This window comes from Protopterus annectens, chromosome 8.part1 (assembly GCF_019279795.1).
Source record: "Protopterus annectens isolate FY-2018-M chromosome 8.part1, PAN1.0, whole genome shotgun sequence".
NCBI classification, from domain to species: Eukaryota; Metazoa; Chordata; order Ceratodontiformes; family Protopteridae; genus Protopterus; species Protopterus annectens.
In genome coordinates, this window is record NC_056742.1 from 266930127 (window position 1) to 266951531 (window position 21405).

At 36.9% G+C, this 21405-nt stretch overlaps 1 protein-coding gene across 1 annotated transcript in view; it reads left to right on the top strand.

The window, feature by feature from the left end:
• Positions 1–21405, top strand: part of VPS9D1 (VPS9 domain containing 1) — a 1026884-nt gene that overhangs the window by 554253 nt on the left and 451226 nt on the right. Inside the window, exons 6-7 of the mRNA XM_044081855.1 lie at positions 3075–3137; positions 19505–19557. Of these exons, the coding sequence (XP_043937790.1) occupies positions 3075–3137; positions 19505–19557 (116 nt within the window). The remainder of the gene's footprint in view (positions 1–3074; positions 3138–19504; positions 19558–21405) is intronic.

A 21405-nucleotide genomic window follows, 5' to 3' on the forward strand; every position in this document is an offset into this window, starting at 1 on the left:
ATTACAGGTAGGAGTGTTAGTTTGTAGAAAAGTAGATTTAGTGGAAAGAGATTGGATACGAGTAGCTGAGTGACTTAACGGAGTAGATGTAGCTTGTTTAGGTTCAGTAAGTGTAGTGCTGGGATTAAATGTAGTTGAGGAAGAAGGCACATGTGAAGGAGGAATGAGTTGAAGACCTGATAGTGAAGAGGTAGATGTAGTAAGGCTGGGATATAGCATGTGGATAAAGTAATGGAAGGGGATGGAAGAAATTCTTTTATGTTTGGTAGTAGATGTGGTGGAACCCAAATCTAGTTTAGTGTGGAATGGAAAGAGAAGTCACTAAGGTATGCAGGAGAATTTTTAAAAAAGGTGGAGGAGGTAAGTTGAGGAAGGTGAGAGCTGGAGAGGGGTAGGGTGAATTTGAGGGGTAAGGGAGAGTGGTGAGCCCAAGCATAGCTGGTTGAACCTGGACCCTGGTACTTTTTTGCAGTGAAAACAGCTGCTATCAGAAGTCCACAGCTAACCGCTTAGGACTCTGGCTGTATGATTTGAAAAGGGTTCTTAATTTTACTCAAGGAAGTATAGGAGAGGTTTGGATACCCATTAACAAACTGACAGTGTTAGAATGTAAAAAAAAAAAAAAGTGTAATGTAAGGCTTAAACAAAAAAAAAAGCCAGCAGATTACACTAGAAGGGGTGGGGTGAGCAAAAGACTTCTCCGTGATGTGCAGTGTGTCCGAATGCAGGAGTGTTGCAACTAACAGTAAATTAGATAACATACATTGGTAACCTCTGGGCAGTGGATTAGCCCAAAAGATTCTGCAGTGATACTGGAGCCTTGCAGCTTCTGTTCAAGTCAGGAGTTGAGCTAGATGATGAGGCAGGAACAGACTTGAAATCTAGAATTAAAAGGGAGAAATAAGGTGAATTAGGCTAATGTGGAGCACTATTGGTAGCAAGTACTTGAGGAGTAAAAAAGAAGGCGCTAGGTAGGAGAGTATTAACACTTGACAGATTAGTGGGAAAACTTATAGAGAATTGAAGAGGAGTGCTAGGAGGTAGCCAGAAATTTTAAAGACTATATAGTGAGATTGTATTTCTGTTTTGGGTTGGCAAATCAGAAATAGACAATAATAAATTTAAACAAATTCATAAAGATCTAGCTAAATTTATTTGGTTGCCAAAGAAAACTAGAATATCGTATGAGAAATTAATGACCCCGAAGAGTAGAGGAGGACTTGAGGTACCGAATTTTGAAGTATACTATTTAATTGTGAAAGCCAATAGGAGTTTAAGAATTGCTAACTACGATGTAACTAGTACAAAATGGATACCAACTTGGGTGGTCTTGAATTACAAGCATATTCTAGATCGGAATATAAATCCTAAAGCATTACCCTTTTGGGTAAAAATAGTTTGATAAAGTATGGGATTATGGACCACTTAAAAACATATGTGTTATCTTTGCAAAATTTATTCCAATCAGTAGACTTGTTGCAATATATGATGTTTTTTCAACCTTTCCATAGGAATCCCAATTTTAAACTAAATAATCAGTTGATTGATCTTAGTAAATTCCCATTAATAGTTAATTTGACTCTGATGTTTTTAATAAATTTAATTTATCGGCTGCACAAGTTAGACAGTAATTGAACCTACCTAAGAGTTGTATTGTTATGAGACAAATCAGAGAACTTGCTCTGAGTCATTTTGAAAACTTTAAACCTGTAGCCGGAATTGTGGATAAATGCTCTGAATTGTGGCAGGCTCTCCAACAGGAGGTCAGATTTATAACAAGAACAAATTAATTAAAGATTTAAAATTCCAGGATAAAATTCTGTTGTCAGGGTATTGGGTAAACAAAATGACAGTAGCAGATAATCAGGTATTAAAAGCAATTGATTTTACAATAAAATCGGTCTCTTTTCAAAAGTTGATGTATACGCAGTTGATTATTTGGAATAATGCTTATTATACACGTCTTAGGTTACATAAATTCAATCCTAGGAATTCTCCAACGTGTCCATATTGCACAAATCAAACAGCGGATCCTCTTCATATGTTCTGGAGCTGCAAGTGTATATATAAACTTTGGAACTCTTAGAACGCAACTACAAAAGATGGGTTATCAAAGTTCAATGTTATCTGGGAATTTATGATTCTACATATTCCTCCAAGAGAGCTCTCTAGATCACAAACTATAATATGTATGAATATTTTTTTGCTGATGAAGTTGTATATAGCTACAAATTGGTTAGAACCAGACAAGACATCATGGGATAATTTTAAGCTTGTGGCTATGAAGCATATATTAGCACATAAATTACTCCTGAAACAAAGTAACAAAAATATTAATAACCCGAAAATATGGGAAAAGGTTTTTAATATTATATTAGCATAATACTGTTTAGTAATATATTAAAGTTTGGATGTATATGTGGAGGAAATAATGTTTTGGAACAGTGTATGATATGTATGGACGCAAAGTACTTCTACAAATGTTTTTGCTATGTTTTTTCTTTTTTTCCCTGGTGTTTTCTTTTTTGGAATAATGACGATTTTCATATGGAAGCATTTCGTGTAGATATTGTATATAGTTTTGATAGTAATAGTAGTGAAGAATTGTGTGTGATTTTTATTGTATATGGAAAATATATATCAATAAAAATTTATTATGGAAAAAAAAAGAAATAGACAATAATAAATTATGCCGACCTAGAGGGGAAAAAAAACTGAAAAATATACAAAAGCAGAGGAAAAAACTGAAAAATATACAAAAGCAGAGGATTTGCAGAAACTGTTAATTACATTGCCAGCGTAACACATCACTATTACAATTTCAATAAGTAGTTCACACTTGCGAGCTTGATAATATCCAGCTTTCTGTTCAGCCATTACCTTTTACAAAATTTACTCATTTGCAAGTATTTGTCAACAAAAGGAATGTACCAATGGAAATGACAAGCACACAAATCAAGGTTGTGTACATTAGTCAGCATAATAGAGTAGTTTTTGTTAAAATCAGTTCTGTGTTTTACATGTCTCTTACTTTTCAAAATGTGTTCTTACTTGTCTGTTTATCTAATTTTCAGACCTTGTCCCTTCAGCGCCAGATGATGGAAAACATAGTTATTGCCAAGGCAAGACAAGAGACTGTATCCTTTCATTGTATTTGTTTACTTTGGATGACCGGTAATATCCAGGTGAGTAGTTCCCATTTTCAGTACAGTCCCAGGAAAAAAACTCCCAAAGAAATTTACAGTAGTTGGGACTAGAGTTTAAAAATAAAATAACTGAAGTGAAAAAGTGGGTGTGGAGATCTGAATCTTACACAAGGCTACTTTTAAGATAAGAAATTTGAAAAACAAGTTAACTGCATCCAGAAGGCAACAAGAGCTAACAATTAAATAGCTAGTAGTGCATCATAGCAAACTGGTTTTGAAAATTCTTATTCAAATGTGCATCTGCAACCAGATTTGTCATGTTGGTCCCCAGTGATGCATCAGTTAGTCTTTCATTTTATAATTTTGATGCAGAATTTCGTTGCAGTGGAAGTGTAGAGCTTTTCAACATTTAACAGAAGGAATGGTCAAATATTACCTTGGATTTGGGTATAGATGTGAAGTCTATGACCTGTCCTTAAGTTGCATGCAATGTTGTGCCATTCCAGGGTATAGGAAGCCATTTTGAGAACACCTGAACTATTTCTTGGGCTATTATTTGACCTAGACTCTGATGTTGGTCGATTTGCAAACTATTTCAAAAGCTTTTTTGTGCGCCAGTAGCTTTCAGACCACCAGACTTTCCTACCTAGGCATCTTTATCTGTATGACCTAATGGTCAGGTTTCAGCCTCTGAACCAGGGCAACACAGTTAATTTTTTAGGGGGAGGACATGTATATAGAATGCCTTTGTAGAATCCATGTCTTGGTTTGTGTATACTCTTGACCCAAAATGTAGTCCTCCTTAATATTATGGTGTTACTGTATTCGTACTTCAGAAGGTTATATGATAAATGGATAATATGAACTATCCTACATCAATCCTGAAATATAAAACTAGACTCTAACGTTGGTAATACTTTAACTTGAGCATCCGGTTTAATGCATAACAAATTGAGTGAATGTCACTTATTCAAGATCCTCCTTAAGTTATTGAGCTGTTATTATTGCTGACCATGCTTTTATCTGTTTATCCCTACTTATTCTGGACCAATTCCTAGCTACTTACTGAGTAGGTAAGTCTTCCTATTAGTCATTCAGTCTTGTATATTTCCCAGCTTTGTTTGAAACGCTGCATCATTGTTGAGGCATACATGCTCTATCTATTGTCTTAAGGCAGTACAGTGCTGAAAAGCGCATTTCCCCCGTCACTCCCTTATACCTCAGCTTTCAAAATCTCTCATTCACCCACTTTTGCTCATTTTTTACATGAGGTCATCTTAGAATGTCATGCCCTTATAATAGCTCACTTTTAGTGCGACTTGCACTAAACTCTGAATTACTTTCTAGCCTATCAACTACCTATCCCAGAGTGTACAGTTCTGTATTTCTAACAGTATCAGCTTCACACTTTATACTTTGTCTCCCATAGTTATCCTGCCTACTAGTAATTCTCTCATCAGTGTCTTGCAGTCTGTGTAACTTTGAAACTAATACTACATGACTAGCTTAAGCTGTAACTCAAAGTGAAAGCAAACATTCGTGTTCTCAGAGCAGTGTAACCACTGCTTTGTTTACTTGTTAAACTCAAAACTACTGCAAAGGCAAGGCTCCAGCTTCTCAATTCAAAGAGATAATAAAATTCTGCAGCATTTGAAGAATGTTGAGACATAAGAGATCCAAGTTCCACAGTAGCACTACTTTAATGGCACACGAGAGCTATCACTATTTGCTTCTTCAGGTGTATATCAAGCATTTATAAATTACACCTTATATAACAGTTACTCAAATCACATGACATAAACTATTTAAAAGCATATACCCACAAAAATACACACTTACATAATTTATAAAATGTATGCAATACATCTAGCTAAAATACATCTTGCTAAAAATATATATATATATATATATATTTAGCTAAAAATATATATTTCCTATCTACGTAAAGGTCTCTTAATTAAAATGGGTCTCATAGGAACATAATCATTAAGACCATGTCCTGCACTGGCTCTTAATCTAACAATCCAGTTAGCTTCCATCTCTTCAGTTCTAGCTTTAATGTCACCCCCTGTTGAATTCATATATGTTCTGCCTACTACCATGAAATTGAAAACATGTTGTTCATTTGTATTTACTATGTGTTTTACTAAAGCATTAAAGCTACTTTTTTTCTTGATGTGGTATACATGTTCTCTAATTCTATCTTTGAGTAATTTATCAGTTTTGCCTATATAGAATTTACTACATATTTGGCAAGTAGCCAGCTGCACAACATGGGGGGTATCACAACTTGCACTCACTCTCAATTTAAAAATCTCTCCAGTGTCAGGATGTAACGGTTTCTTCAGAAATATATCTGAAGAATTGACATTTACCACAGGGTTTGGTCCCTACTTCCCCCATTTTATGTGTTCGTTCTCTAGCCATGCATAATCTTATTTTTAAACACGTCTTATTCTTAAAAGAAAATTGAGGTTTTGAGTCCAGAAACTTACTTATTTGATTGTCTGTAGTTAAAATATTCCAATGTTCATTAATAATATTAGTGTACTTCCTTACATCCCTGGAGTAACTAAGGCACATTCTTAACTTGTTTTTGCCTTCATTTTCCATATTCTGTTCAGGTTTCTTAGAAAAGTAAGGTTTCGCCCTGGTTTCCCTTATTCTCCCAATCTCCTCTACATTCTTTTGCACCATTCTCTCATCATATCCGCTATCTAATAACTCAATCCCTACCATTTCCATTTGTTTCTCATAATCTTTTTTAACATTCAATCTAGACACCCTTGGGAACTGATTTTGTGCAACATTCCTAAATATATAGCTTGGGTGCATGCTATCTCTCCTTAATTTATTGGCATGACACTCTTTTCTAAACATCCTGGTACTTATTTTACCTGTAGTGTCCTTCTCTACATATACATCCAAGACGTTAACTCTATCCTGGGAGTAATTCATAGTAAATTTAAGAAACTCTTTTGAACTATTAATGAACAGTACAAACTCTGTCAATTGTTCAGCTGTCCCCTTCCATAATAGGAAGAGGTCATCCACAAACCTTCTATAAAAAAAATAATCCTTTCATGGAAAGGTCCCCCTAGTATATATTCCATCTCCCATTTGGACATTACGGCATTGGCATAGCTATTCGCGCAGGAAGTACCCATCGCAGCTCCATTACGTTGCTAAAATATTTTTTCTCTGAATGTAAAAATATTTTCCAAGACCAGTTTCAATAACCTTTGTAGTAAACGCATCTTATCACAATTATATTCCCCACTTTCTTCTAATAACTTACAGCAGGAACTTCTTATTGTAACATTTGTTAATGTCTTATGTACTTCACAGAAAGATTCTAGTTGTCTACTGATGTACTATGTTCTTCATCTGTAAATATGTTGTAAGTAATTGCTATGTTAAATTGTTAATCGCTATGTAATCCAACGCAACTACATCTGTTTATTTTAACTGTGGAGCTTTTCTCCCCGGGCCTCCGCTGAAAATAGACCTACGTCCAGTCGGACACTCCCGGTCAACAAATGTAAATAAATAAATTTCATAACATTCTTAATTCCAATTTCATTTGGAATAACTGTGAATAATGAAACCACATCTAACGTAACAAAAAAGCATTGCCCCGTAATACGTCCTTCATTAGTATATTCAAATAAATCTCTTAAAAAATGTTCTGTATCTCTCAAAATATATATAGATTTATTTATCAAACTTCTAAGATTCTTTTCTATAAAAATGGAGATGGACTCCGTACACCAATTTCTCCCTGCTACAATTGGCCTCATTGGAGGTTTGAGCAGACACTTGTGTAACTTGGGTAAACCTTAATGCTGGGAATGGTAGGGTTGAGTGTCAAGAAATATCTTAAATTTTCATCTGAGACCCTGTTCCTCTATATTTCTGATTTTGAAAATCATTTTCTTTACGTGCATAGGTGTAATTTAATTGATAAAATTAAGTATCATTCAATAATTCAAACAAGTGTCCTAATACATTTCTATTCATGACAACAATTTGCCCTCCTTTGTCAGCTGGCCTCATCATTAAGGAGGTATCATTGTGTAAATTCTGTAAAGCTTTAAATTCATCCCTGCTTCAATTGTGCCATTTGCTGCTGCCTCTTACTTTTTTGTTCATAGTAAACTTTATAGATGTCTGCTATTCAAATCTGTTCAAATGCATTAATTAAGGAACTCTGTTTGGGTATGAACAGATTAGGTTTCTTAAAGCAAAAGTCCTGAGTTGTTTTTTTGTACATTGTTTTTAACGTTAAATTATGAGTAAACATTTTCAAGTCAAAAACAATTTCAGTAATGTCCATTGTTGGTATAAATGAGAGCCCTCTCTCTAAAACATTCATTTCAAAATCTGATAAATTGTGTAGACAAGTTCACTACTTATACATTTTGGAAGGCTTTTTTGATAGTAAAAGGACTCACCGGTCCCTCTTCGAATTTCCTCTTGTTCCTTGTCGTACTTCTCCCTCTCTGCTGTCCCCTTCCCCCTCTGCTTGATGACCTTTCTCTTGTTGGCAGGGGGAAACTTAAATTCAATGGGCCTGGGCCTCTTAAAAAAGATACTTTCAAAGTTGTATTTTTTTATTCCGTAAATGTTTCATTCTCTGCTTCTTGATGCACTTCTGCCGTTGTAATGAACGTCTTCCTTTTAGCTCCCATCGCTAATGTCGTTGGTGTGTTAGCATTCATGTCCCCTCTCCTTCCTGCTGGTTTACTCGTGCTTCTGGATTGGCTTGTACCTCTGCTGGAACAATGTCATTGGTTGAAGCTTCAGGTTCTGCATTTTGAATATATGAACAAAAGTGTTCACTCATTAAAATCATGGGGCCAAGTGAAGATATTACCCAAAGAGAAATCTTTACGATCTCGTTGAAGTTTTCTTAATTTAATCTGCAGCAACTTTCTGGCATATACCATTACATTATCCACAGTGTCTGTCATTGGTTTCAGTAAGGCATCTGAGCCATAGTTTTTACAAAGGTCAAGATATTTTTTCTTGACTGTCAAGAACAGTACTTTCTTCCCTTCCTGCTGCAGCAATTAATAGTTTCAAATACCCCAAACTAGTTTTAATGTTAAGTTGTTGGCCATTCACTTGACAATAGTGAATCGCAATCTGTTTAACACCCGAAGTCCACTGGTTATAATATTTTCAGAGACACAAGCTTCCAGGTGGAACATCTCATATTGTACTCTATTCAGTTTGTATAAATCTATTTCTAATGAGAATAAATCACTTTTCAGTGCTAAATAATCAATGTTTAACTGTTCATTGCCATCCATAATCAAACTTATTAAATAACAGATTCTCATTCTCGCTCACCTTGGATGGATAGGAAAGAATTAACATTAGATTCAGTCCTTTTCACATTCAGAACAGGCAAATATTCAAGTTCTATGTTCTCAATTTCTGTAGCCATTTTCCTGGTTATATCTGGAAGAGAACGGAAGAATTCAATGAAGAAAAAACAGCCCAATAGAAACTAGGTGCCCTTGCATATAAAAGTCCACAGATAAACACAAAACTACTGCAACGGCAAGGCTCCAGCTTCTCAATAAAATAATAAAATTCTGCAGCATTTGAAGAATGTCAAGACATAAAAACATTGTTTACTTGTTGCAATAAAGTAACTCATTACTCCTCTCCCCCCTCATGTTTACTGTAATGAGCTTTAACACAATATAGAGAGCAGAACAAGTCTTCAAAAATTTACTCTCCTGGTATTAAACTCGTATGTCTTTCCATTATACGTGGTGCTCATAAAATACAAATACATTTTTTACTCATTTCACAAGTTGTGATGGTTGGCTTTACATTGTAAGTGCGAAAATACTCCTATAAACTTTCACAAATTCTTTTAAAAGTATTGGGGAATCTGTGTTGGTACACATTTCAAACACAGTTCTAAAGGTGCATTTCTGACTTGACTTTATGCCAACCATAGAGTAATGCTGATTGTATTGCACACTAGTTGTATAGTTTGTACTAGAACTAAGCATTTGGGAAGCAAATGCCTGCCTTTGTATACAGGTGCTTAAAACCTGTACTGCTCTTAATTGCCTGGTACCAACTGCAGAGGTTGTCCTTTTTCACTTTTGGTGGGGATTTTCCGTTAGAATTTGCATATGTGCATGTACACAGCTTTCTTTCCAAGAATCAAGAGCTGGTCTTTCTGGGAGCCCATCTGATTTCTCTTCAGACTCTTCTGGTTTTTAGAAGTGACCAGAAAGGACTACATAATGGGAAAGACATTCTCTGAACACGTGGACCGTTCTCATGGTTCTATTGGTAACTCTACATATGTAAGCTGCATTGGTATCTTTAGAGGTTTTTGGCAGCAGTGCATTCAGACCATAGAGGAGACCACTCCCGTACTGCCATGTGTACAGTGAGTAATCATGGCAGACCCAACTGGAGCAAAGCAAGGGAGTCCCTTTCAGAGAAGCTCAAGGAACTAACCTTAACCACAGATACCTCTGACTGCCCAAGTTGTGCAGTCAGTCTGAAGGTACAAGACAAGTGGTGTATGTGCCAAATCATAAGGCACACGAGTACTCAAACTAAGGAGCTCACCCTGGCTGCTGGGGCTTTAACACCAGTCTTTGAGACCGGTAATAGACTGTTGTGGTGCACAAACAAATTGTGGCATACTCATTTGCATCACCTCTGCAGCATATCCCTCAACCTCTTTGAGCAAGAAATCTGGGCAAAGCCATAAATTAAAAGTGGGACAAAGACTCAAAAATAGGGACAAATTTTAAACATTACTCTTATTAACTTAGAAAGTTGATAGAATAACAGGTTTTGCATTATAATTAATTTTTTGAAGGTTATGAAGTCTGAAACTCAAATGTTTAGCATTTTCTGGCTTCATTCCTTAATGATGTGCCACAAATTTGCCAGAAAACCACACTTCTGTAAAACAGACCAAAATATGGGCATTCTGCAAAAATCTGTACAGTTGAGAGGTATGCTTTGCAGGCTGGCTACACAAGCTTTGGAGATGGCTCTAGAGTCCAGTGTACAATACTAAGGATGTGATCTAACCCATCTTGGCAGAAAATGTGGTGGACTAGCTAAGCAGCATAGTTGCAGATTCCAGTGAACAAGATGATAGACAAAGGACTTCTAGACCTTTCAAGTAGGTGGAGTATACCAGAAGTGTTTGCATCTGTGAGCAAGCAACTGAGGAAATTCTGCTCCTAAGTTTTGTCCAAGAAAGCTTGAAAGGGGGATGTCAGCTAAACTGAGTGGATTGTTTCCTCCTGCCTACCCTCAGACTCCATTTCTACCCAAATTATTGTTAAACCAGGGACAGAAGCTCAAAATGCTACTGATGGCACCCTTTTTGTCCAAGACCAGCATTGGCCTTCCCTGTTGATGCAGATGGCAGTGAAGAGACAAATAACCTTCAGCATTTCCATTTTTTTTTTTAAGTTTGAGGTCACTGATGCAGGTTAACAGCTTGACTGATCTGCCTGTTACTTTAGGTGCCTGTAGGATTCCTAGCACCAAAAAATCATAACCAAATGGGAAGAGTTTTTTCCTCTGGAGCAGGAAAGAGTACCAATACAACTGGGTGCTTTTGATCTTGGAGTGCTTGTAAGGGCTATTGCAACAGGGTTAAACAATGCACTAAAGGTATATTTTTGTCCATCTTTGCCAAAGGACCCCCCCACACTACTGATAGTGCTATCAGTAAACCTATGTGCGCCTTAGTGACCCAAGGTTCCCTAGAGGAGCAGTGGCGGTGCCATGGAACCTACAACTTATGCCAGAAAAGTTAATTCTGACTCCTTTTGAACCTACTGACTTCATCTCCTTGAAATATCTGAACTGGAAGAGTGTTTACTGGTGGCTATGGCTTTTGTATTAGCCAGAAGGAATTCTGAAGTCCAGCTTTGTGTGTAAGGAGTCCTTTTTGGTATCTCACAGCAATAGTCACTTTAGCTTCAAATAAGTTCTTTATGCTTAAAGCAGTTACAGAATTTTTTTTTTTGAAAGAAACCAATTAATTTTCCCTTATTTCCTGAGTAGAGGGAGAGCTTTTTACATTCCTATCATATTCAGAGGCAGTTAATGTCTAAAACCAAGGACTTAAAACTGAACAACTTTCCCCTTTACTAATGGGGAAGGTAATATCCGTTACTATATGGCTGGCTTGTAATACATTTTCTACCTATGGAGAGACCCTGCACTGACAAGTTTGGCCTTACTGTACTAAAACTACAGCCGCTACCACAACCTTTATTGGAGGGGTGAATGCAGGCAGTCCTAAAGTAACTACCTGGTCCTCTTGCTGTACCTTCTGTAAAAACAGTAAGGCTAGATGTTCTACCCAGGGGAATACACTATAGCTATCAAGGACCTGTTTACCCAAGGAAATGGCTTGTCACCCTCCAAAGAAAGGTAAGCTCCAAAACTCTGTTACTGCAGCAGTAATCGCGCAGGAAGCCCAGTACAGTTTAAAACGTAACATAATATAATATTACATGTTTGTTTGAGTAGGGTTGCTGTTGCAGTATTGTTTTCCTCCTCTACTCTTATGTACTTGTGGGTTTCTTGGTTCAGGAGTGTGGTGATATCTCTAGGAGCCCACCTGGCCTGGGTGGGTTGTTGGGTTCCAGAAGTTGTAAAGTGTCTGACCTATTTAACTTTACCAATACCAACTTTTCTTTCAAAAGCAGTTTGGCTTTTGGTTTGGTCACAGTACATTGACAGCCAGCTGATTACTCTGTGACATTCTTGGAATGGACAAAGGCCTAATTACTGGATCAATTTTTATTAACCTCACCAAAGCCTTTGATCTAGTCTAACTCCAGTCTGCTAGACCACCTTCACTGAAGGTAATTAGTGATGACACTGCCCTGGTTCAAAAACTACCTCTCTGACTGCCACTTAAGTTGATTGCAATTCATCAACCTCTACATCCATCCCTCTGCAGAAGGGTATCCCTCAAGGATCTACTGTGGCTCCACTTTTCTGTCTACCTTAACAAATTTCCTTTTGACTTGCCCCATGTTCCTATCCTGCTTTATGCTGATGACCTGGTCCTGTGCTGCCCCAACCATTCTGTCTCCTCTAGAGCTCTTGCCTTATTCAGTGGGTCAGTCATAAACAATTTCTGTTGAACTCCTCTAAAACAAAACATTTTTTTGACACTAGGCAAAAGCTCACTTCTGTGTCTAGGCCTCTAAAGTCCTCTCATCTTAATATTGAAAATGTTACTTTATTCAAATACCTAGGTATTTTGTTTGACTCCTTAGTAAATTTCTAGCTGGACACCACGTGTGTGTGTGTGTGTGTGTGTGTGTGTGTGTGTGTGTGTGTGTGTGTATATGTATATATAAATAAAATGTGTGTGTGTGTATATGTATATATAAATAAAATGTGTGTGTATATATGTGTGTATATATATATATATATATATATATAATGTGTGTGTGTATGTATATATATGTGTATATATATATATATATATATATGTATATATATATATATATATATATATATATATATATATATATATATATATATGTGTGTGTATATATTTTATATATATATATATATATATATATATATATATATATATATATATATATATATATATATAGTGTGTGTGTGTATATGTATATGTATATATGAAATATTTTCACTCATGTTTGTCTTATTCTGTCCAGCCAACTGTGATATTCATTTTTGTTTATATTGCATTTTGTCATTCACTGTGTATATAATGCCATGTAACTTTTTCCCCAGGCGGAGACTGATATGGGGTCAGTGCTGCACCCCGGTTAACAAATTTAGAATTAGATTAATAAACTTGGGAGGAAAGACTAAATTACATAGCATCCCTTGTATTGGGGGACTTATGGATGCTGAGAACAGATGACAAAGTAGCAAAACAATCATGCTAGCATGAGATCCCCTGTGATCATTTTGTATAATAAGCACTTGGTGTTTTGCACTAAAGTAGCTCAGAATAAAAAGCTGCAGTGGAAAAAATGGTATTGGGTTCCATAGTGGATTCTAAATTGCCAAACTTCCCCATATGTATAAAGGTGTCATGAAAATTGGGTACTACAAGGGAATAGCAGCTTTGCTGTTTATTTGGGATTGTTAGTTGCTTCAGTCAGAAAAAAATGTATCCAAACGCTATCTCTTGGAGTAGTGTAACATTATCTCTTAGTATGTACAACTGTCTCAGCGAGATGGATTTAAAACTTGTTTGTGATTAACACACAGCAGAATTTCAGTCCTACTCTGAGGTAATCATAGGAGCTGGTGTGGTTGTACTTGAGGGAACTTAGAGGGAGATATGGGAGAAAAGTTGGAGTTGAATTTGTCTGATAACATGTTGGCTATGTCCTAAGGAATTAATGTGTTTTGTATTGGCTCTCTGCATTGCCTTTAAGGTTTTTGGCAAGTGTCTAACTTCAGTCATGCAAACGGAGAGATTCCAAAACCAGTTTAAGATCTGAATAAGTGAAATGACTAGGGAAGATAATTGAAGTGAAGACCCTGAATGACACTAAATGTTAATTTTAGTGCAGGTAGGTTTTTTTTTTTCCTTCTTTTTAAGGAAACAAATATTCAAGACCAAAAATGTTTGTTTGTATTGTGCCTAAGGAAATGCACACTGTTGTTCTGTGCATCTTGACAGTAGGTTAAGTGCGTTTACAAAGCCTTCAAAGTTAACTAGGGGCTTGAACTTCTTTGGGAGTCAATAAGCTACTAGTAAGCAAAATGTCCTTTGTGTAGGCAAGATATTTTTTGAGGCTACCTCCTACAGTTACTAATTCACTGAAATGTTAATCATTTAATGGTTTTGAAGCAAAACTGCATTTGATAGGGATATCTTCTATCCCCTTTTCTGTCTTTTTCCACTGCTAAAAGATGTGCTGCATAGTTGCCAGGGGGTCTTAAGTGAGTTTCTCTTCCACAGGGTAATCCATGAATACTAAGTTAACCGTTACAATTTTGAGTTTTTGTTGCAGTGCTTCCTACAATACACTGAATTGATTAGTGACCAATTTGTGAAGGTGTTATGCATTCGTGTCCATGGCAGTGGTGTCTGCTTGTTCACATTAAGTAGTTAAGCTTGCAGTCCAAATTCCCAGTTTGCCCTAAGCACTGTTCAAGTGACTGTCAAAGCTACACAGTAAGCATACAAGAGCTGAGGGATCATACCCTATACCACGGGAGCTACAGCTCACAGCCTTAACTCTATGCTCCAACTGCCAGTCTAAAAGGATTCCAACCATGTGCCCTTCCACCTGCGACATATAGGATATTAGCCCTTCACTCCCGCAAGTGACCTAGGCTTAGGATCAGTGTATTTTATGTGCATTTTACAGTTTACAAGTTTTGCAAACATTCAGTGAATATTGTCCTGAACTAACAAGACTTGACAATTTGTCAGCAGAGGCATGCCTTAGCCTTTGAAGTGTAAGCCTTCTCTTTGCTTTCTGGAATTGTCAAACTTAGCAGGTTTGAGCATCTTTAGCCAGAATGTTAATGCAGGAATTAACTGCTTCCAAAGAGTGATAATTGGTAACGGTTGCACATAATTCTGATTTATGCTGCAGTAAGCATCATATAAGAAACATTTTTGCATTCATGCTTCCCAATTTAAAATAATTTTAAAACCTTCAAAAAAGTTGGTTAATATTGATATTGTATCTTTTATTTGGCCTTGTGGTTCAAAGTTACTGTGCTCCAGATCAGTGTTTGAGAAGTGACATGGATGCTGGAGGGACAAGGATGGGAAGTGGCATGGATGCTGGAGGGACCAGGATGGGAGTGAATGGCCAGTAATGGCTCTTGTGTCCTGGGAGAGGGATGCAGCCCAGGCACACTGCTGTAACAGCATTGAGCTTGGTGAGCTACGTGCTGCCAAGGAGTAGTCTACTTTGTCCTGATGTGCATGCAGCCCTGATGACAGCCATTGTGAAGCTTTCAAGGCTGAGTGGGATGGCATTGTTTAGAGACTTGCTGGCAGCAGTATAATGCTTTTTCAGCATCATCCAGCTCACTAGCAGCAAATGTGAAACAGGTTGGTGATCCCTAGTCAGCTGTGGGGGAGGTAAACAGTGAATTTAATATTTATATAGCACATAATCCTGAAAGTAAATTTAGAAAAGTGGATCACTGACTCCATCTGGTACTGTAAATTGTTACGAGCATACATGCACACACTCACTAAACAGCAGGTGAGGTGCAGTACAGAAGGCTTGACTTTGTAAATGTAGATTGCATTTAGTCTCCATAAAACCCCTTTCAGACACCAACCCACACAATCCATAGAGCCATTAATCAGATGGAGGAATGCATTTTGTGTCCAGGCTGACACACTCTGCTGTTAAAAAGTTGACCCAGAATGTATACAAAGTCCTCCCCAGGAGCTAATTGAAGTCCATTACAACCTGTGGCTACAGAATTTGACTATTGATTCAGTTGTATGTGAGAAGTTTAGGATTGCCCTTGTCCCAATCTCCAACATGTATAAGAATAGGGCTGTACCAGTTAGCAACAAAATATAGAAATGCAATAGTGTAGTTAGGTGCTGACAAAGGAAATGGTTGGTGTAGGGGCAGGAGGCTGACTAGTGTTGGGTTTAGTAGCATTTGGTAGGATAGGCTTGGGCAAAAGAAGATCTAGAGAAATTAAGGTAGCATGAGACAGCTCATGATGTTACAGGTAAGGGTTTAAAATGGCTAAGAAGTTCTAAATTCTGTCAGATCGGTATGATGTGCATTTCCAAGATGGTTGTACACTGAATAACAGCTTAATTTCAGCTTTCCCAGTGTGAAAGCAAGCAAACTCAGCAGAGAAAGAAGTCGGACCTGGATTTCTGAGTAAATTTCAGTAACTTGCTAGTAAGTGTGCTGCCTGGATGCCAAAGAAAAAGAAAGACCACCTGAAGGAAAATTGGCTACAAAAGGTTTAAAAAAAATGACTGGGAAAAGTACTACAGCTGTTCAGCAAAAAGCAGTGCAAGCTCCAGACATTACTTACAGTAACCTAAAGGCAACTGCACCCTGTCCGGACCAAAATGAAACACTGGAGTATATATTACCTCAAACAATAAAAGGTTGGAAAAAATGAAGCCTTGAACAGGTATTCGGGTAAGGTGATAATTTCGACCTCTGAGTTTTGCAGCTTTAAGGAAAGGCTAGCTGAATTGAGACTGCACAAGAAGAGATTTCTAAAAATAGAATTAGAGGACAGAGCATGTAGGGAAAATCTGAAATTTTCTGCTGCATCAGAAAAGCTGGAAGGAACAGACTGCATTAATTTTATGAAAGCACAAATAGGCAACTGGACTGGTATTCCACAGCAGGAATTGTTACTTGAAAGAGCACATCGCGTGTATGCTCCAAATCTGGCTATGAGAAAATAAAGTAGACCTTTAATAGTAAAGATGCAATCTTACCAGCAGAAGGAGTTGATTCTGACAAACCTGTGGCAGAAGAGCAAAGTACTAAAAGTGGGAAACAGTGTTTGTGGAGAATGACTGACTACTTACTGTACACCAGACAGAAGTGGAATAAATGTATTCCATTCTTTATGGAATTTCAAAAGCAGTCATGAGAACTGCTGTTCCCAGCTATCTTCAAAATGTTTTTCCCCGGAGTGACATCATTTTTGACTACATAATGCTAATGAAGAAATACAAGTTTGTCCAGCAAAAACTGAGCTGTGAAACAAATTCTGCTTCTTGTTTTGGTAGTAAAGACCACAGACACTGCCAGTGAAACCTTTTCCAGTGTTTCAACAGAAAATGCTTGAAAGAAGGAAAATAACACAGAGTTGACGAAGAGTTGAGAGAACATTGGAAATGAAGCAGACACAGGATTTGGGAGATGGAGGTGAACAGGAATAATAGACCAAGAGAATCTGGAAATGTATTTAAACTTGTACGGGACTCTAAAGCATATGCCTACTTCATGCCATTAATGTTTGGAAATGTACTCTGGAGAGAGAAGATGAGGGAAAAGGCTAAGAAACATTTGTTCTTAATAGTACTATTTTAATAGTATATGACACAATCCCAACAAAACCTCCAAAGGTCCTCACCACTAAGTCAAAGAGCAGGAGAAATCCGTAGAATAACACAAGTATGAGGACCACCACGATTATGCAGCAAAACAGTTCTTCTTTATTAGGTACAAGAAAGATGAGCGCTTTCACGTACAACTGTACGCTTCTTCAGATCTACTTTATCGTAACTAAAACAGTTCTTTATATAGTGCATTTAATTGATAAATTACATTAATTACTCAATTAATATGGTAATTACAAAACCAAAAACAACCAACAGCTGTTACTTCAAGTAAAGTTTCCAATGCAGTTTCTGAAGAACGAAAAATCATGAAAGCTCACTCTATAAATAAAAACAAAAATATAAGTATAAAAACAAAAATATATGTGTATAAAAATATATACACAAAGACATATATGAAGATCTACAAATCCTCACAATAACGTCACTGACAAAACACCTCAGTTGAATGGACTGCGAGGAAACAAGACATTAAAAGAAAATAAGACATTATGGCGAAAGGAAGGTATATAGACATAATGTATGCAACATATATAGTTTAAATTTCACTTCATATATGAACAGTTGAAAGATGTCTGCTTGTACAAACCTTCTCAGTGCTCTTTTCTAAGGTTAAATTGTAAACCAAAAATGTGTTCTATGTTTGGGGACTACAATAAAATAAAACAGTAAAATAATATGTATGTCTAAAGAAAACTCTAAAGAAAACTCTAAAGAAAACTCTAAAGAAAACTCTAAAGAAAACTCTAAAGAAAACTCTAAAGAAAACTCTAAAGAAAACTCTAAAGAAAACTCTAAAGAAAACTCTAAAGAAAACTCTAAAGAAAACTCTAAAGAAAACTCTAAAGAAAACTCTAAAGAAAACTCTAAAGAAAACTCTAAAGAAAACTCTAAAGAAAACTCTAAAGAAAACTCTAAAGAAAACTCTAAAGAAAACTCTAAAGAAAACTCTAAAGAAAACTCTAAAGAAAACTCTAAAGAAAACTCTAAAGAAAACTCTAAAGAAAACTCTAAAGAAAACTCTAATAAAAAAATCAGAGAGACTGTAAGTGTGAGACTATGCAGTCAAATCAGGACCTCCTTTTATTTTATTTTATGAGGCGAATCTAAGGCTAAAATCTTCAGCGTTTCTAAATACGCTAATTGCTTCAGATATATGTGTGTAACACAAATGTCCGGATAGCAGCTATATGTATATTTGTTCCTTTTAAACGATGTTTTTGAATAAAATTGTATAGATTTATGTATAAGGCCTGCAAGAAGAAACTGCATTGGAAACTTTACTTGAAGTAACAGCTGTTGGTTGTTTTTGGTTTTGTAATTACCATATTAATTGAGTAATTAATGTAATTTATCAATTAAATGCACTATATAAAGAACTGTTTTAGTTACGATAAAGTAGATCTGAAGAAGCGTACAGTTGTACGTGAAAGCGCTCATCTTTCTTGTACCTAATAAAGAAGAACTGTTTTGCTGCATAATCGTGGTGGTCCTCATACTTGTGTTATTCTACTATTTTAATAGTGCATGACTTTTCTTTGCATGTTATAAAGTAATGTTTTCTCAGTTTGTGTAATGGGGATCCTAATATAAACAGGTGCTCCTTTTTTTTTTCTTCCTTTCTCCTTGTTCAGTTTTAAGAAATATAGGCACTGCAATGTAAATGATTTTTTTTCTCATTCTTGCATAGGGGAATGACTGGCTTAATCTGGTAACAAGTTTTAAGAGAAAGCAAGTAAATGGAAAATACTGAATATTATAAGGCTTCCTTCTAGTAAACAAAGGTATGCTTGGCAGATCTGTCTGGCTCATCTCTAGCAGACAATCTGATACAGAAATGGCTTGAACAAAATGTTTTCTGAAAGCATTTGTGTCTTCTGAGAGAACTACAAAGATAAGACAAAGCCAAGCTGGCTGTAACATGCGTCTTAACCTACAAGAAAGGTTATCCATGCTCTCTCAAGGCCATGTGTGGCTATTTGTTTGGAACATTTCCTTCTGTTAGGAAGGTACAACTTCAGTACTTCATGTACATAGTTTTGTGTGCTAATAGGTTTTAGGGGGTTGTTGGGGTGTGTTTTGTTTTTGTTTGAGGGCTTTCAGTAAAACAGTTTTGTAAGATGTGAAAGAGTATGAGGTTAAAAACTTGACAGTAGAATAGAATACTTTGGTCCTTGAGGTAGTCTGAAAATAGTTGAGTAGAACTATTCTTTTTTCTTTGCATCATTTCAGTGTGATTCCTTGACTTGAAACATTAAAGTTGCAGAGAAAAATGGAAGAGAGACGCCTGAGATTACAGGAAGAAGCAAACCGGTAATCTTGTGATTGTGTTTTGTTGATTAATTTTTTTTGCAGGTCAGTCATCTGTGCAGAAATAAAATTGCTTTTGAGTATGCAAATTCTTGGGCACATTCTGAATAATTAGTTTTTTCAATTTCAAGAAATCTGGCTTTCTCTGGAAGTTTTGCAAATTTACATAATTCTGGAGTACTTGTTGAAACATAACCATGGATCGGTAAAAGACTTTCAGAAATGCTTGATCTGTGCTTAGAAAAGGGAAATGAGCATGTTTCAAGATGTGGTTTAGAACTTGGACTCTTGTATGTAGCACTCGGGGCAGTTCTATTGCCAGTTGCAGGCATTTCTACCACCTTTTCTCTTTACTAGTAATCTTGAATCAAATGCAGCAAGGGCTTTAATTCTCCATTTACTTAATTTGTTGTTGCTGGGGTCCAGTATCTGTCATGGTATTCAGTAGTTGCTGGGGTCCAGTATCTATCATGATATTCAGTAGGTACAAAGCAACTATCCTAATACTGGATAGGATGCCAGTCATTCACTCACACATCTCTGTTTTGTAGATTACCATTTCACCTACTGCACACCTTTGGGATGTGGGAGTAAACTGGACCAACTGGCAAAGGACTTGAGAAGGATAAGCAAACTTTATAGACTGTCTCTATTGCGTTCTCTCCCCCGTCCCCCAATTAAGTACTGCACTACAGAACAAAGTGCTGTGAAGCATTAGTACTAGACACTGAACATTCTGCCTACCTTGGCTGTAACTTGGCATTATAGCAGCCTACATTTAGCAAAACATTTAATTTTTTTGTCTTAGCTTTGCCTTTGTATTTGTTTTATGAACTTGACTTTCCTGATCTGATGATCAAGATTATCTGATTAGGTCCCATTTCCAGTGAAGGGCTAGGGAGGAAAGCTCCATAATGCAAATGACAACAGCTAAGGTATATAGTGGAAAACAAATGTAACTGTATAGTGGTTCCACTGGATGAGTGCCAAACGGGCAAAAATGGGGTAAAAGTTACGGATGAGCCAGTGATGGTGAGTGGAGAATTGAATATTTGGGTTAAGAGCAATAGGACTTTTTAAGGTCTGGATCACTTCAAGGTGCTAGCTGCTTGGGTGAAACCAGTCTTGACTCTTGTGTGTGAAGCTGCATTAATCTGAAGCCAGACCTGTCTGAGATGAGTACAGAAGATATAGGTTCATAGGTTCATAGGTTCATACTAGGCTATCTGCCCGAGGGCATTTACAAGCCTAGCCCATCGTTTTGTGGCTTAGGCCACCCCTTTAGTATGGGGAACTATACCCATTATTTTTCTGTGCCTCTGTCGAGCAGTGACACTGAGGTAATCCCTGGGGTATATCTGCGATCTCCCATCCATTGGTCAAGATTTCTCTTGAACAAGGCCAGCGAGGTGCTCTGCCTCACATGTACCGGGATTTTGTTCCACAGCATAGGGAGTCTTTGGGTGATGAATCTATCCCTCCAGCACGTCCTATTAATAGCCGTGTCAAGGTTTAAGTCTCCCGCCCTTGTGGCTCCCACCATTTACTAGTGGAAGTCCTGGTAGCAGAGAACGTGTGTTGAACTTTAGGTATTCTAGAAGACCCTTTAGTAGGGAAGTCTTGCTGTTGAAACTCTTGTCAGTGACTATTTCCCTGGATTTTTGGCTGGTGCTTTCCACATTTGGGGAAGAGACTACCCCATGACTTGCTGACAGCGATATTCTGTAAAATTCAGCTTTGAGAGATACTGCACCTATGCTGTTAAGTGTTGTAGTTGTAACTGCAACATATAGACAAGTGTTGCCACTTTGCAGTTTGGTTACATTTCCGAAAAACCCTGCCCCATTTTGT